The sequence below is a fragment of the Eptesicus fuscus genome, chromosome 10 (genome assembly GCF_027574615.1).
Source record: "Eptesicus fuscus isolate TK198812 chromosome 10, DD_ASM_mEF_20220401, whole genome shotgun sequence".
Taxonomy (NCBI): Eukaryota; Metazoa; Chordata; class Mammalia; order Chiroptera; family Vespertilionidae; genus Eptesicus; species Eptesicus fuscus.
Window position 1 is genome coordinate 24,406,056 of NC_072482.1, and position 16,782 is coordinate 24,422,837.

Sequence of the window (16,782 nt, forward strand, 5' to 3'; positions counted from 1 at the left end):
CATTTCTGAAGGACTCCATTCAATATTCTGCTGGCTAATAACATTACTAGCATTTTCTCCACATATTTTTTAATTTTTATATTATATCCTATCCCAGGGCACCAACAAGTAACCTGGGCATTCACTTGAACTTTTTACAAAACTTTAAGAATCTGCATTAATCAGAAGCCAGTATAAATTTAGCCAAGTGTCTGACAAGAGGAATCCATTTGGAAACAATTTGAACTTGAAATCTGAAAACTGTTTTTGGTCATAAAACGCAATTGTTTTAGGACGTCCATCAGTAAATAAGCACCGAGTGCCATTATAGGCTAAACGCTGCTCGTGGTAGATGTGGTGATGGAGGGGGGGAGCGGGAGGGAGGGGATCCTTCTTGTCCTGGAAATGTTTACATCCACATAGGGAGACTTCACACAAACAACTTCAGAGCAGTTAGAAAGCATCCTATCAACGCGGGCCAAGTGACTGCGTGCCAAGGACAAACTCCCCTGGCAATGTGAGCGAAGAGCTGCTTCACAGATGGTCTGCACAGATGCCTGAACACAGTGAATAACTTAAACAGGGTCCTCCCGGGGTAACTGCAGTCTGTGAATCCAGTGCGATCATGAAAACAAAGCTTATAATTCAAGGAATTAGACTTTACTGTTAATATTCACATTGTATGTTTCTTGAAAGAAAGTAGGCTATTTTGCTATTATAGCTCCTAATACATATACAAAGTGAGACAAAGCATTCTTCAGTTAAGTTTATGTATCTATAATGTCTTTTATATTTCTATAATAGCTTTGCCTCAAGGAGTTAGACCTGTTTTTAAGTAGTAGCAAAATTTTTAAAAATATATTTTTATTAATTTCAGACAGGGAGAGAGAGAGAGAGAAACATCATTGATAAGAGAGAATCATTGATTGACTACCTCCTGCACACTCCACATTGGGGATCAAGCCCACAACCCAGAGAATGTGCCCTGACCAGGAATTGAACCATGACCTCTGGTTCATAGGTCAAAGCTCAATCACTGAGCAACACTGGCCAGGTAGTAGTAGCAAAAGTTTTACTAAACCATGAATTCATTTATCCTGGAGGTCAGGTATGTATTTCGAATTCATAGTGAAGTCGAGTATGGACCTCCTGCTACACAAAAGAAGGATCTAAAGCGACTTTATAGGATTCGACACCAAAGGCACAGTCCCAACCACGGTCACCCTTGTGCAAGCTTCCCAGGGTCCCTCCAACCACGGCCATCTGGTGAACTTCAAACATTTCCTACACACCAAAACCAATTTGGCAAGGTCACCTCCAGAGACTCTCTCAAACCTTACACCCTCAATTCAAAACTAAGGGACTATAAATTTATTTAAGATACTGTTGCTACTGTATTACGTTTTAATTACTAATTGTTACCTCTATTTTCTCTGTATAATGGGGAGATGAGTACATTTTTTTTAAATGCCTATCTATTAGTGGCTTGTCAAGGGCCAATTTTTCTTGAACTTCTAAATAATAGAATTGCCCTGGTCAGGTAGCTCAGTTGGTTAGAGCGCCATCCCAATACGCCAAGGTTGCAGGTTCAATCTCTAGTCAGGGCATATAGAAGAATCAGCCAATGAATGCATAAATAAGTGGAATAACAAATCGATGTTTCTCTCTCTCTCTGCCTCTCTCTCTAAAATGAAAAAAAACAAATAAAATTTTAAATAACAGAATTATTACAGCATTATTTACAAGTTAAATATCAAGTCAATCCTATTTAACCCCTGTAGTGCCACTGACCTTCAGTTCTACGGGATTATTGGGAAATGCTCTCTCAGACATTGTGGTCACATGGTGTCGAATCCACTGGATGAGGTAGTTCACCATATTCTGGTATTCAATCCATTTGACTTCAACATCCTAGAACAAGAAAATGACAGGAAAAGCCCATGGCTGTAGACAGTAAGATTCATATCTAACACAATTTAGTCAAAGGTCATTCTGTGTAATTACATATTTTTAAGCCTGACAGAGAGAAACGGCTAAATGATTTACTTCTCACGCAGTCCTCATCCTGTCCATGCAGTCCCAGTCCCAATCCTTCCCACATACACAGCTGTAAAACCATGCTATCCACAGGGGCCTGATGGCTGCCAATTCTGACCCAGAGACAGGGCTGCCTGGGCACTGTGTGGAGAAGGGTTCGGAGGCAGCGCCCAAGCACAGCAGAAAAGACTTCCACCATCAACCTGCCAGGGGCTCAAGAAGGGGGACGGACAGCTTGCATAAGCCAAGTTGGTTGCCACTCTGTCAACCTTTTTAGATTAAGTCCCCTTTACGTATGAAACTCAAAAGAGCTATACATTATGTAAGAAACCAGACAGGAATGAAAACTACAGGAAATGTCTATGGTGAGATTACTCGAGTACTCATTTAGCAAACTTTTTTTAAATGGAGAAAACTGGAAGGTTGTCAACTGCTATATTCAATTAAGTATTTGATAAGCTCTCATTACGTTCAAAGCATTGTGCTACGTGTCGTAATAAAAATACAATGCTTTAAGACATAATACCTATTATCAAAGAGTTGCTGTCTAGATGGCGAGACAAGAGAGATTCATAATGTGAACAGCCGAGTAAAAGGAAAAGCAGTATTCAATTAAGTGTTGAAATAACTGGTAGTGTATGCTAGGAGTTGAGATAAGAATCAGGTAAGCATCAGTGTGCCTGAAGTGGTCACTAAAAGCTCCTTGGGAAGTGGTTCTCAATCCCTGAGCAGTTCTCACACTTCCAGTAATTGTTGGGGGGGGGCGGGTCGCGGGGGCGTGTAGGAAGAGAGGAGTGCATAAAAGACAAGAGTCCCAAGTGAGTCAGGACTCTGAAATAGGAATGCCCTGGCTACCAGCAAACAGTGTGTGTTGAGATGTCAGAGCTAAAAATGAAAAAAAAGCTCCATTTATATATGCAGAATTTTGAATGTCAGAATATCTAGAATGGAGTTAATCATGCAAGTCATATGTAGCCACTGGAAGTTTTCAAGCTAATTTGGTGACAGTGTGCAGAGTTGATGGGGGGCAAAGGGGGGAAGATGAAAAACCATAGGAAAGCGATCATCCTGGTTCTAAGAGTCAGGAATGGGATGGAGGTAGTGAGACAACAGAATGGCCACAAGAAACCTTCTCAGGCAACAGTCAACACGGAGTCCTCGGAGAACTGCACTGACTCAGAGGAGAGGATAAACATGGAAGCAAGGTACTGAGGGATCAAAAGAAGAGATAACACTTTTGAGAGAAAGAACAAGAGGAAGAAAAGGGAAGTAAGGCTAAAAGCAGCAGCATACAAAGGTGAAGTAAAATACCAGGAAAGAGAGCTCACCAAGATGAGCTCCAAAATCTTCAGAGTAAATTGTTTTTAATGGTGTCTGCAAGGAGGAGGGAGAAAGGCCCAGGGTGAGGGGTGCTCATCCCCAAGTGCAGAAGGCGTATCGGGTTTCCTGTCTCTTCCAGAAATGCATAAGCACTTGTTAGCATGGCCACTAAAAAAACGCACGATTGAACTGAATTGCACAAACCCGTGGCAAATTGAGGACTAATAAAGATCCAAAGCCACGTTTCAGAGACCTTGCCCTGCTTACAAAGGAGCTCTGTCAATTTGGCAAAATAAATCGCCTTCCTCTGGGTCTCACGGTTAAATCAGAGAAGCAAAACCGAGCCAACTTCTCTCATGGAATCGTATGAGGTAATAAACTTCCCTGAAAGTGACTTCAAACATGAGATATTCTATACAAATACATCAAATAGAGCAGCTGTAAAACAGCAAGTTAAAAAATGGGTATCTCCAAAATGCAGTGGCTTATAGCTACTATTTATCAAACAAAAAAGTAACTCTGAATAGCCTACTTTATGATACAGAACAAGTCTTTTCTCATTATTTTTTAATTTTAATAATGGAATGATACCATCCAAGTGCATGCAATATCAGTTTGATAAATAGCATATTAAAATCAACTTCTTTTTAAAATATTTTATATTTAAGATTAAAAGCACTATCAAAGAATTCAGTTAAGCAGACATTGCCACATCAGAGCTTCCAGAATGAAAAAAATCAATACTCACATTTGCACCGATGCCTTCACCACCTTCAGGGACTTTGGGAAATGCATCATAGAGAGACGACACATATGTTATTACTGATTTTTCATCAGGAGAGGAAACATCAACGTCTAAAAGCAGCAACACAAATTATTTCAAGATGCTGACAGATTACTGTTGATCAAACCTTCAGGCCACATCTAGTCAAGGCCACAGCTCACCTTCAGGATCCAGGAGTCTGTTAACGCCAATTTTTTCTGCTACATAAAAAGCGTGCTCTAAATTTGCAAGGTTGCTTTGAACAGCAACAGTATTCATGTCTATCAGGTCCGGCCTAGGAAAAAAAATGCACTGTATTAATTACGTTTTCTCAGGTGCCTTTCCAACATTATATTTACATGCGTGTCTATTTATATAGCAACTGCTGCAAATATTAATTCTAAGCCCGCATTAAGATTTTCACCAAACATTGCTTACTTCTCTCAGAAATATGTATGGCAAAGGCAAGTGTAATGAGGGAAAAATATAAAAATGTGAACACACATAACTTTCGGTAAGGTCTACAAATCCTTCCTAATCAGAATCTATAAGAACATCTGTCCCATCCAACCCATGCAAGTTCCACTACTCAACACCCTTCCAATCCAGCCAGTATTCTCTCAATGTTTCTCCCCAAACACAAAAGCTTATACTCAGTTCAATGCCACACCATGGCAACCCCCATCCATCCAGGCTGTCCTTCCCTGTCACCATCATCTTCTACAATCCTATTCATCCCTGCAAGCAGAGAGCAAGCCCATCTCCTCAGTGGGCTCTCAGTTTTCTCTCCCTGTTCCCTGAACTCCTTATACTCCTTGGCCTGTACTAGTCAAGTTGGCACTTAGAACAATCATATACTTCCTTGCCCTATTAATTCACTGTTTAATGTGCATGTACATCTTGTTTCTCCCAACTAGTCAACACCAAGATGGAAAGAACCATGTATTAATACACATTTGTATTTGATTCTTCTGCTGAGATAAAGAGTGGCATATACTCGGTAGATATTCAATAAATCCCTGCAGATAAGTTGGTAAATGGGTTGGTTAGTTAGTAATTTGAATCATAAATAGCTAAATAAGCACTAGTTTGTATCTTCACAAACATGCATGTCCTCTCTCTTACCTCAGACTTCTCTTTCTAATCTGTAAGACTTACATGACACTCTAAAGCAGTGGTCACCAACCTTTCAGACCTCACGGACTACCAGTGGTCCATGGACTATCGGTTGGTGACCACTGCTCTAAAGCACAAGGGTACCTAGCTTTATCTATATGAGATGAGAAAAGATTCCTAAAAAACTCCTTAAATTAGGAGGCAAAATATGGCCAAAAGCCAATCAGGAAACTTTCACCTAAAAAATAAAGCATTAGTGTCTGGACAGTGTTGCTCAGTGGTTGAGCGTCAACCCACGAACCAAGAAGTCACCAACTTGATTCCCAATCAGGGCACATGGCTGAGTTGCGGGCGAAATCCCCAGTAGGGGGGTGCAGGAGGCAGCCGATCAATGATGTTTCTCTCCCATCGATGTTTCTGTCTATCCTTCTCCCTTCCTCTGTCTTTAAAAATCAATGAAAACATTTTTTTTTTTAATTTTCTTTAAAAAAATCAATAAAGCATTAGCCCTGTCTGGTGTTGCTCAGTGGTTAGAGTGTTGGCCTGTGCAACAAAGGGTCACCGTTCAATTCCTGGTCAAGGGCAAGTACCTGGGTTGCAGGTTCAATCCCCGCCCACATGTGGGAAGCAACCAATTGATGTGTCTCTCTCACGTTGATGTTTCTCTCTCTCTCTCTCTCTCTCTCTCTCTCTCTCTCTCTCTCTTTCTTTCTCTGTCTCTCTCTCTCCTTCTCCCTCCCTCCCCCCTCCTTCCTCCCTCCCTTCCACTCTCTCTAAAAATTAAGGTGGGGGGGAATATCCTCAGGTGAGGATTAACAAACAAAACAAAAAATCGTTAGAAGAATGCAGAAACAAATACGGAAACAGTGAAGCCTTCAAAAAGAGTGGCACCCAGTCCCAAAGTCACTGAGTGAGAACCTGTTTACCAACTTCTAAGAGAAGGCTCTCTACCCCACAGGCACCCTGGTTCCACACTTGGGGAGAGCAGAAAAGCGGGAGGGCTCAGAGGCGGAGTGGGACAAATGAAATGCAAGTTATTTTGACTACTACTTGGAAGGCTGTTTACATGAGAAACTCTTTGAAATTCTATCATTAATCTTAGGAAGGTAAACAGCAATTTGTACTCCTATTTTTATCTGATGAGAATGCAGACTTCCAAAGAAATCTAGTTACAGTTTTATAACTCTGAAGTGCTCATTACCTTGAACTATAGCTAGCATTATCTACTACTTGCTTCCCAGGAAATTCTTTTGTGTTTTACATGCCACCAATTTGATCACTGAAAAGTAGCCCAGCATGTATGATAGAAACAATAAATCTAATGACACCAATAGAAGAATTAAATGACAAACCTCTAGGAATAACATTTTTTAGCCACATAGAAGCTTTTTCTTTTCCCCACACAGACCCTTTTGAAAAATCTGCCAACTTTAGGATTACTAAACAGATGTGTATAACAGTCTAGACAAAAACAAATACCTAAAGTTCAAAAAATTGTTTTTGCTTCCATAAAGTTCACACATTTTGAAAAAATGAAAACCAGCCTTTCTGAATTGGCCAAGTCCCCCAACAAGAAAGAGCATGTTGTTCTGCGAACCCTGCCATTAGCAAAGAACGTGAACACTGAGTAATCCCCGACAGAATGAATCAAGTCACTGAAGAATCGAGTTTTTGAGTAAGAGAATAAAACATAAAACTCCCTCCTGAATGACACAGTCATTTCAGCACAAAAGCAGCTGTATAATACGTGAGTTTGGATAAGTCACCTCTTTATCATGATATTTAACACTTTAATGGAACAAAAACTGAACCGGCTTTCCTCCATTAAAAAATTAAGCAAAAAGTGAAAAAGGATAAAATTTTAAAACCACTTTGAAAAAGTAAGTGCCTGGACATTTTCAAAAGCCCATCCCTCCCCTAGTCATCCTCGGAGGGCTGCCATTCTGCTTTGCCTCTATTCGCCTGGAGCTGCCAGAAGAGCGTGGCGCGTGCTGTGACCTGTCTCCCTTCCTTCTTTCCTCATAGTCCCGCTGGGATAACACGACCTTTACAAACTTCAGCTATTTTCCACCTTAAGAAGATGGGTTTCGTTGCACTGTGATATCTCCTTTTTGTGTAGCATTAATAGGAAATTTCATTCCCATTTCAGGTTTGGCTAACCAAAGACTACACTATACTGTCAGCATGGATAAGGCAGCAACCATGTTCCTGAATGATAGTTTAAGCGGCTGAACATGAACTATTTTGATTTCCTTAATTTCTGGAAACCTTTCAAAATCATGTAATATAACGCTCTGCTGCCTAAAATAATATATACTAGGTGTTGTTGGTTTTTTATGGAAAAGAGGCAATTCTAACTCCTACTTATGTTATTATTCTGTAATAATGAAATCTTTTCTGAATGACTCAATCATCATGGATTGCCATTTTTAAAAACATATTTATATGCTGCCTTTTTCTATAAATTATTTAAAATAGCTTACAAAAAAGGAAACTATAAGAAAATAACAAGGAGAAACCAAGATGGCGGCATAGGTGAAACACCTAACCTGCAGCCGGGCACAACAATTTCAAAAATACAACTAGAGGTCAGAACGGACATCGTCCAGAACCACAGGAGAGCTGGCGGACTGAAATGCCCACAGCTGGGGGGGAAGGAGAAGGCCACGGGGACAATCGGGGGAGCCGTAAAAGCCTGAGGTATGGAGAAACTGGCGGAGACACGAGCACGCGCGCCTGCGGGGAGGATGGAGCCGGAGAGGAAGGGGCGGCTGACGGCCTGGCCGGCGTTCACTGGCAGGAAGGAGATAAAGGCTCCGGAGTGCGCTAAGCGCCGGCTCCGACTGCACTGAGCGCCAGTTCCGGGCGAAACCCTGGGAAGCCAGGCGCAGGCTGGGGGAATGAATCTGGGCTGTGTGGCGCAGGCACAGAGGAGCGGGGGAAGGCAGAGCTCCAGAGGCGCGCACGGGAAGGGGCGCAAAGGACGGACTGTTGCCTGCGCCACTGAACTGCCCTAGCGGGAAGGAGACATAAGCTCAGGACCGTGCTGAACCCCAGTTCCGACTGCACTGAACCCCAGTTCCGGGCGAAACCTTGGGAAGCCAGGCGCACGCTGGGGGAATGAATTTGGGCTGTGGTGGCGGAGGCACAGAGAAGCGGCGGCTCCAGACGCGCGCACTGGAAGGTGCGCAGAGGACGGACTTTTGCCTGCGCCACTGGGTGGCCCTGCTGGGAAGGAGACAGGGACGCCAGACTGCGCTGAGACCCAGTTCCAACTACACTGAAACCCAGTTCCAGGCGAGAATCTGGGAGTCCAGATTCATTAGGGGAGGGACTGGACTGTTTGGCAGTGGGCGAAACTCCAGGGCGCGTTTCTCTCAGAGGTGTTTGCAAGGAATACAGAGGGACACAGACACAGGAGCCTCATAGGGCGGGGCTGACAGGAAGCCAAGGTTGTAGGCTCCACCCTGTAGCTCCGCCCCAGCCAAGCTGAGCAGAAGCTTTTTCCTGCTGAGTGCCTCAGGTAGTGGCTGACCCACACTGCATTGGAGACCCAGAAACGAGGGCATCTAGTGGTTGGTGGGAGATGACACCAGATTTCAATCAATTGCATAAGGGAGGCATTCTAGAGGCAGACTCAGTGAGCGCCAAGGCATTGCTGCATCAAGACCCGGCCCACAAACATGTCTCCTGCACAGCAACTCTTCCTATATGGACAAAGAGGGTCCTCATGGCCAATTGGCCTGGAGGACAATTCCTCCCAGTGACACAAACAACAATCAAGACTTAACTGTACAAAGGAGGACCAAGATGGAGACATAGGGCGGCAGCCTGATCGTTGCCTACCACAACAATATTGAGACTACGACGGGAGAGCAGAGCAGACACCAGCCAGAAAGACCGGGGGGCTGGCTGAGCAGATGCTCTACAACTAGAATAAAAGAGAGGGGTACGCAGGATGATGCTGATGCCGGTGACCCAAAGTCCACACTATAAGAACTATGGCTCAGGCGACACAATGGTGGCCTGGAACGTGCTCGGCGCAGTTCCCCCGGCGGTCTCCGGCTGAGGGGACGGCTCCACTCGCTGCTGAGCACGGACAGACGAGCCCCTGGGAGACATGGGGTGGGAGACTCCGTGCTTGCTGACCTCCGAGTCCTTCAAGAATCTCAATGCCCCGAAGTGGCCAGGTGCGCACGCTCAGCGACTGGCCACCGTTGCAGACCCAAGGGCCGACGCAGCGACACCGGACCAGCCCACCGCCGGGCACCGGGCACACCGGAGCCTTGCCGAGCCCGCCGCCCAACGAGTTCTGCGGCAGCCGCCCTGGAGCTGAGAAAATGACCGAAGGAATTGCTGAGAGGGAATTGACCAACAGGAATTGGGGTCAAGAAGACAAAACCCCGCTGAGACCCGAGTCCAGGCGAGCCTGCGAGCCTCTGGGCTCAGATGTGGTCACACACCTCTGGGTCTAGGTGAGGCCTCACGCCCCTGGGTTTGGGTGAGGCCATGCGCCCCTGGGTCCAGGTGAAGCTGGATTCCGGGTTCGGGTGAGGCCATGTGCCCCTGGGTCCGGGCGAATCTGAACCCTGGGTCCGGGTGAGGCCGTGGGCCCCTGGATCCGGGTAAGGCTGGGTCCCGAGTACGGGTGAGGCCGTGAGCCCCTGGATCCGGGTGAGACCACGCGACCAGGGGTCTGAAAGAGGTAACGCGCCCCTGGGTCCGGGTGGCTTCGTGCACCTAGGTCCAGGTGAGGCCACGTGCCCCTGGGTCTGAGAGAGGCCACGCACCCCTAGGTCCGGGCGAGACCATGTGTCCCTGGATCCGGGTGGGGCCTCGTGCACCTAGGCCCGGGTGGGGCCGCGTGCCCCTGGGTCTGGGGGAGGCCAGGCGTCCCTGGGTCCGGGTGAGACCGTGTGTCCCTGGATCCGGGTGAGGCCTCGTGCACCTAGGCCCGGGTGAGGCCACGTGCCCCTGGGTCTGGGGGAGGCCAGGCGTCCCTGGGTCCGGGTGAGACCGTGTGTCCCTGGATCCGGGTGAGGCCGTGTGTCCCTGGATCCGGGTGAGACCTCGTGCACCTAGGCATGGGTGAGGTCACGTGCCCCGGGGTCTGAGAGGCCAAGCGTCCCTGGGTCCGGGTGAGACCATGTGTCCCTGGATCCGGGTGAGGCCGCGTGCACCTAAGCCCGGGTGAGGCCACGTGCCCCTGGGTCTGGGAGAGGCCAAGCGTCCCTGGGTCCGGGTGAGACCATGCGTCCCTGGGTCCGGATGAGGCCTTGTGCACCTAGGCCCGGGTGAGCCCAAGTGGCCCTGGGTCTGGGAGAGGCCAAGCGTCCCTGGGTCCGGGTGAGACCATGTGTCCCAGGATCCGGATGAGGCCTCGTGCACCTAGGCCCGGGTGAGCCCAAGTGGCCCTGGGTCTGGGAGAGGCCAAGCGTCCTTCGGTCCGGGTGAGACCATGTGTCCCTGGATCCGGGTGAGGCCTCGTGCACCTAGGCCCAGGTGAGCCCAAGTGGCCCTGGGTCTGGGAGAGGCCAAGCATCCCTGGGTCCGGGTGAGACCATGTGTCCCTGGATCCGGGTGAGGCCGCGTGCACCTAGGCCCGGGTGAGCCCAAGTGGCCCTGGGTCTGGGAGAGGCCAAGCGTCCCTGGGTCCGGGTGCGACCATGTGTCCCTGGATCCGGGTGAGGCCTCGTGCACCTAGGCCCGGGTGAGCCCAAGTGGCCCTGGGTCTGGGAGAGGCCAAGCGTCCCTGGGTCCGGGAGAGACCATGTGTCCCTGGATCCAGGTGAGGCCTTGTGCAACTAAGCCCGGGTGAGGCCACGTGCCCCTGGGTCTGGGAGAGGCCAAGCATCCCTGGGTACGGGTGAAGCCAGATCCTGGGTCCGGGTGAGGCCGTGCGCCCCTGGATCCATCCGGGTGAGGCTGGGTCCCAGGCCCGGGTGAGACCACGCGCCCCTTGGGTATGGGTGAGGCCACGTGCCCCTTAGTCCGGGTGACGCCGTGCCCCTGGGTTCGGCCGAGACCAAACCAGAGGGAGTCGGACATCCATTACCACCATTTGTCCACCATCCAGAGCTGAGGGGTCAGTGCTGACATGTACACATAAGGAACTACTGGACATTGAAATTGGGTCTCAAAAAAACTGTTGGTCCAGGGGGAAGCTCGCTACAGATTGATTCATTTGCCTGTCAGCATAACTATTATTGCTCGTCTCACATTCAGTTCTTATTAGTATATATCTAGTGACATATGATCTCGCTCATCTAGGGGAAATGATGAACAACATAGACTGAGGAACAAGAACAGAACCAGAAGCAAGGAGGCATCGATCGGACTATCGGGCCTCAGAGGGAGGATAGGGGAGGGTAGGGGGAGGGTGGGGGGGGGGGGAGAGTTCAACCAAAGGACCTGTACGCATGCATATAAGCCTATCCAACGGTTAAGTTCAACAGGGGATTGGGGCATGCGTGGGGAGAGGGGTGGGATGGGAATGGGGGGATGAGGACAAATATGTGACACCTCAATCAATAAAGAAATTAAAAAAAAAAAGAAAATAACATAAATTTTAAATTTGAATTATAAAACCAAAATATGTAATAAGATGAATGGAACAGAATAACAGATCTCAGTGGGGTGTGTGGGGAGGTAGGGTGGGAGGGGACAGAAAGAGATTAACCAAAGAACACATATACATAACCAATGGACAGAGACCTAGGATGGAGAAAGCCTGGGATAGGGCAGGGTTGGGTGGCGGGGGGCAAAATGGAGAAAATGGGAGACATCTGTAATACTGTCAGCAATCCTATCTAATAATAGAGTAACATGTAAATTACCATCACTCCGCTACGCCCATGATTGGGCGGCGGGAGGCTGGGGGGCGGGACTCGGGGTGGCCTATCCGGCCATTGAGAGGCACGGATCTGCTGCCACTGAGGGGGGCTACTCTGCTGTTGAGAGGCGCAGGGGGTGGTACTCCCGCCCCCTGTGCCTCTCAACGGCCAGATCTGCCGCCACTGAGGGGGCCTGCCGCGGACACCCAGCTGCGCCTCTCAACGGCAGGGTAGCCCCCCTCAGCGGCCGCGGACCATCAAAAGTGGGGGAGCTGGGTGCCTGTCTGCTCCGGCACCAGGCCTTTCAGAAGCCTCTGCCGAGCCGGAGGCTTCTGAAAGGCCTGGTGCACCAGCGGACAGGCACCCAGCTCCACCGCGAAAAGCGAAAGCGTGTAGGGGACCCTACACGTGCATGATTCAATCATGCACTGGGCCTCTAGTAAAATAATAATAGTAATAAAATAAATTAAAAAATAAAATGAGGCCAAAAAAACCGAACCACTTATATGCATGGTTAGTGCCCTTAATTTGTTCCAAAAATATAGGACAAAAGGTTACCAAAAAATGGCTGTTGCAATATAAAATAATTTTGGATAAAAGTAATGCTTATCTTTCATACAACACATCTTTAAAAAGTATTCTTCTCAACAAAGTAGATGTATATACCCACATGCACACATACACCCACACATATATACTTAAATACACATGTATCCGTATGTGTACATGCATGTGGATACATGTATATGTAACATTAAGATAGCCACACTGACAGATAACCAAACTAGTGGAACATTAAAATTGCTTAAGAACTTATTTTTGGTACAGATATTTCAAAGTAACTTTCTGTCCTCAGGCACTAACCATGAATATATCAGCTCACATGAGAATTAGATACGATTCTGGGAGAAAATGCAACTATCCTATATAATAAAGAGCTAATATGCTAATGGTCATCATGCCATCATGCCATAAAGACCGATCAGCAGGAGGCTGTGTGCGCAGCAGGCACGCGTGGGTGGGCGGGGACTTGACGCTTCGTCTGCGGCTGCCAGAGGGTCAGGCAAGCAACAGATGGCGGCTGCCGCTGCCCAGGGCTGGCCCGAGACTCAGGCAAGCCACCAATGGTGACTGCCACTGCCCAGGGCTGGCCAGAGGCCCAGGCAAGCCGCCGATGGCGGCTGCCGCTACCCAGGGCCCGAGGCTCAGGCAAAGTGTGGTGGCTGTGAGGGCCGAGGCTCAGGCAGCTGCGTAGAGTCGCCTTCCCCTGATTGTCGGATCGCCTCCCGCAGAGGGAGGCCAGAAGCAGCAGCAGCGAGGGGATGATGGAGGTGGTGCCTTCCCCTGATCGGCTGCAGGGAGCGGGCCTAAGCCATCAGTAGGACATCTCCTGAGGGCTCCCGGACTGTGAGAGGGGGCAGGCCGGGCTGAGGGACCCCCCCCCTCTAGTAGTTAATAATACTGTACTGCATATTTGAATGTTGCTGAGAGTAGATCCTAAAAGGTCTTAGCACAAGAAAAAAAAATTTGTAGCTATGTGTGATGATAGATATTAACGACTTATTGTGGCGGTCAGTTTGCAATATATACAAATATAGAATCATTATGTTGTACACCTGAAACTTATATAATATTACTAGTATATGTCAATCAACTTCAATTTTTTTAAATTCACAATACTACCAGATAACTGTTACGAGACGAAGCAGAAATAAACACAAACGTGCCTACTGTCTTATGTCCTCACCATGAAACAGTGATCCTTTTCACTCTTTTCCAGTGTTGATTTTTATTGTTTAAATCTAGAGGAAAAGAGCACACTTAGGGCTGGGGTGGGGGCCATTTCACATTAGTCCAACTCTGGAATACATTGTAAATGATGAAGTCTGGACGCAGCTTTTCAAATCAAAAGCACTTCGACTCTGTGATTTGAGGTATCTGACCCTCTGGAAGGACAGTGGGCACCAATTCTCTTTCTCAATTAAGCAAAGGACAATAGAAAGGGGAACGGTGGTGGCTAGGGGCCGGGGAAGGGGAAAATGGGCAGTTATTGTTTAATGGATATACTATCTTCAGTTTTGCAGGATGAAAAGAGTTCTGGAGATGGGTGGTGGTGATAGTTACACACCAATGTGAATGTACTTAAAGCCACTTTACTGGACACAAAAATGGTTAGGATGATAAGTTTTACATTATGTGTATTTTACCACATTTTTTTTTAAAATGTAAGGTAATTTTTACATATTTGAGAGTAAAGGCTATATTGACACGGAAAAAGTAAAAGGATGTGACTCAAGTGTCCGCTGATTTAGACCTAACTTGCTCTCTGTTTAACTTAGAACGCTCGCTAATCCAGAAATTTGTGTCTCGATTACCTTCCACAAGAAAATGAAAATCAGGAATTCCAAGTATCATTTAGAATTCCAATTACCCCCAGGAGTTCCAAGTATCCTTTAGAATTCCAGGGAGCAACTGGAAATGTGTCCGGGTAGAGGAAGGGAATTTGTGGCTGCTGCTGCCATAAGGTTTGAAGAACCTATCTGATTTGCCCAAGGTCTCAAGAGAGGATTCATGTGAAAGCACTTGAGAAATGAAGTATAAGAAGCAATGTAGCCAGGTTATAAAAAGCCATCTATTGGCATATAAACAATGTAAAGAAAATACAGTCAGAGAAGGCAGAACTTGGTGCTTTGGTTGCCAATTACAAATAATTCTTCCCAGTCAACAAACTAGCAAGTTTATTCATTTTCGTAATATTTAACAAGCATTTACCACGTGCCCGGCTGTGATGCACTTAGAACATAGGCACTGTGTATACGGAGAGCTCAAAACTCCAAAGAAAGCTTGGGAGTAAACCAGGAGAAAACCCGGTGGAGAGACCCAGGTAGAGGGCAAAGGCGTGCATGTGCTCTGTACCTGGAGGGAGCACGAGCATAAGGAGACCAGTGCAGGGGCGAGGAGCAGCAGCAAGGGGACAGGTGAGAGAGAAGGCTGGGTGGGCGACAGGGGCCAAGATGATGTAGAATCTCATGAACTTCTGCCAAGATTTTGAATATTTTTACGAGAACTATAGAAAACCAATAAAATGCATCAAGGGCCCTAGCCGGCATGGCTCAGTGGATAGAGCATTGGCCTGCAGACCAAAGGGTCCCAGGTTCAATTCCAGTCAAGGGCACATACCTTGGCTGCAGGATCCTCCCTGGCCCGGGCCCTGGTCAGGCTCGTGCAGCAAGCAACCAATTGATGTGTTTCTCTCACATCGATGTTTCTCTCTGTCTTTCCCTCTCTCTTCCACTCTCCCTAAAAGATCAATGGAAAAATATCCTCGGGTGAGGATTAATAACAATTGTAAAAAATGCATCAAGGAAAGTTGTAAGAGATAAAATTATCAGATCTGAGGTCCGATGGAGAAGCAATTTAAAGTGGTGAAAGCATGCCCACAGAATCCAGGCAGGGGGCCATGGTGACTAGCAAAAGAATGTGGTAGCAGTGGGGAGAAGGCTGGGACATATTAAGAAGGTCAAATCCACAGAAGGGAGTATTATAACAGTGGTTATAACAACAAGGGGTATAGGCATGGGTGACAGTCAACACAGAGAGAAAGGTGAAAGGGAAACCTAGGAAAACTGCACTGGCCTCATGGGAAAGAGGTGGTCTACAGAGAGAACTGAGCAGGAGCAGGCCACAAAACAGGAGGAAAAAACAGGGGAGTGTCGTTCTATAAAGCTAAAAAAAAATTTTTTTTAAAAAGAGTATTTTAAGAAAATCAAATCCTGAGAAGTAAGATAAGGTCTGAAAATTGTCCACAGGATTTAGCCACACAGAAGTCACTCTAGAAGTCACAAGCCTAAAAGTGTTTTTGGTGGGTTATGGTGCCAGAAACCAGGTTAGCATGGGTTGAGGAATAAGTATGGAGCAAAGAAATAAAAATTGAGTATGTAGACCAACTCTGGCTTTAAGGAAAGGAGTAATATAAGGCAGTTACTGTTCGTTATTTTATTAACAAAGAGGTTCCAAATGAGATTAAAGTCCAACAGAAAGATCTCTTTAGAGAGAAAAATTTAATATAATGAGAAAGAAGGTTTGGGGAGCAATGGTTGAGATGGGATCCAGAACATGGGAGTTGGGGGACAGGTCTTGGATAGGTGGAGAGAGGCCTGCTCTATTAACAGGGGCCAGGGTGGATGCAAATGAAGGGAAGTTTGTCCCTTGGTAGCAAGAAGAAATACTTTACATCAAGCATGTCAAACTCATGGCCCACGGGCTGTATGCCTCCTTTATTTGGCCTATGTGAGCCTTTGAGTGTGACATGCTTGCTTTACATGGATGGGTTCAGTGTCTCTGAGGGAATTGAGATTATCAGTTAACAATGAAAATCAGTTAGCGATGAGAGAAGATCATCAGTCATCAAAAGTGAGGTGAGGGACAAAAAGGTGAATTAAGATGGATGGAAAAAGACTGCCTTGTCAGAACCACTTGAGGCTGGTAACCATGAAGTTATAGTGACACCCATCTCCCCTCAAGTCTAACGTTCTCGGGTCTGCTTCACTGCGTAGGAACATGCACACACAAAGCAGACAGCTGGGCTCTTACAGGGCCAGGCTTTCCCGGGCAATGAGTATGCTCTCAGCAGCTTGCAAGGAATGGCAAAGGATTCCGTGGAAGTTAAACACACACACACACACACACACACACACACACACACACACACTCACTCACACACACACTCACACA

At 47.0% G+C, this 16,782-nt stretch overlaps 1 protein-coding gene across 1 annotated transcript in view; it reads right to left on the bottom strand.

Annotated features, from left to right (window-relative positions):
• Positions 1–16,782, bottom strand: part of DST (dystonin) — a 438,404-nt gene that overhangs the window by 176,791 nt on the left and 244,831 nt on the right. The window contains exons 10-12 of the mRNA XM_008161813.3: positions 4,282–4,394; positions 4,085–4,191; positions 1,771–1,890 (exon numbers count right to left, since the gene is read on the bottom strand). Of these exons, the coding sequence (XP_008160035.2) occupies positions 1,771–1,890; positions 4,085–4,191; positions 4,282–4,394 (340 nt within the window). The remainder of the gene's footprint in view (positions 1–1,770; positions 1,891–4,084; positions 4,192–4,281; positions 4,395–16,782) is intronic.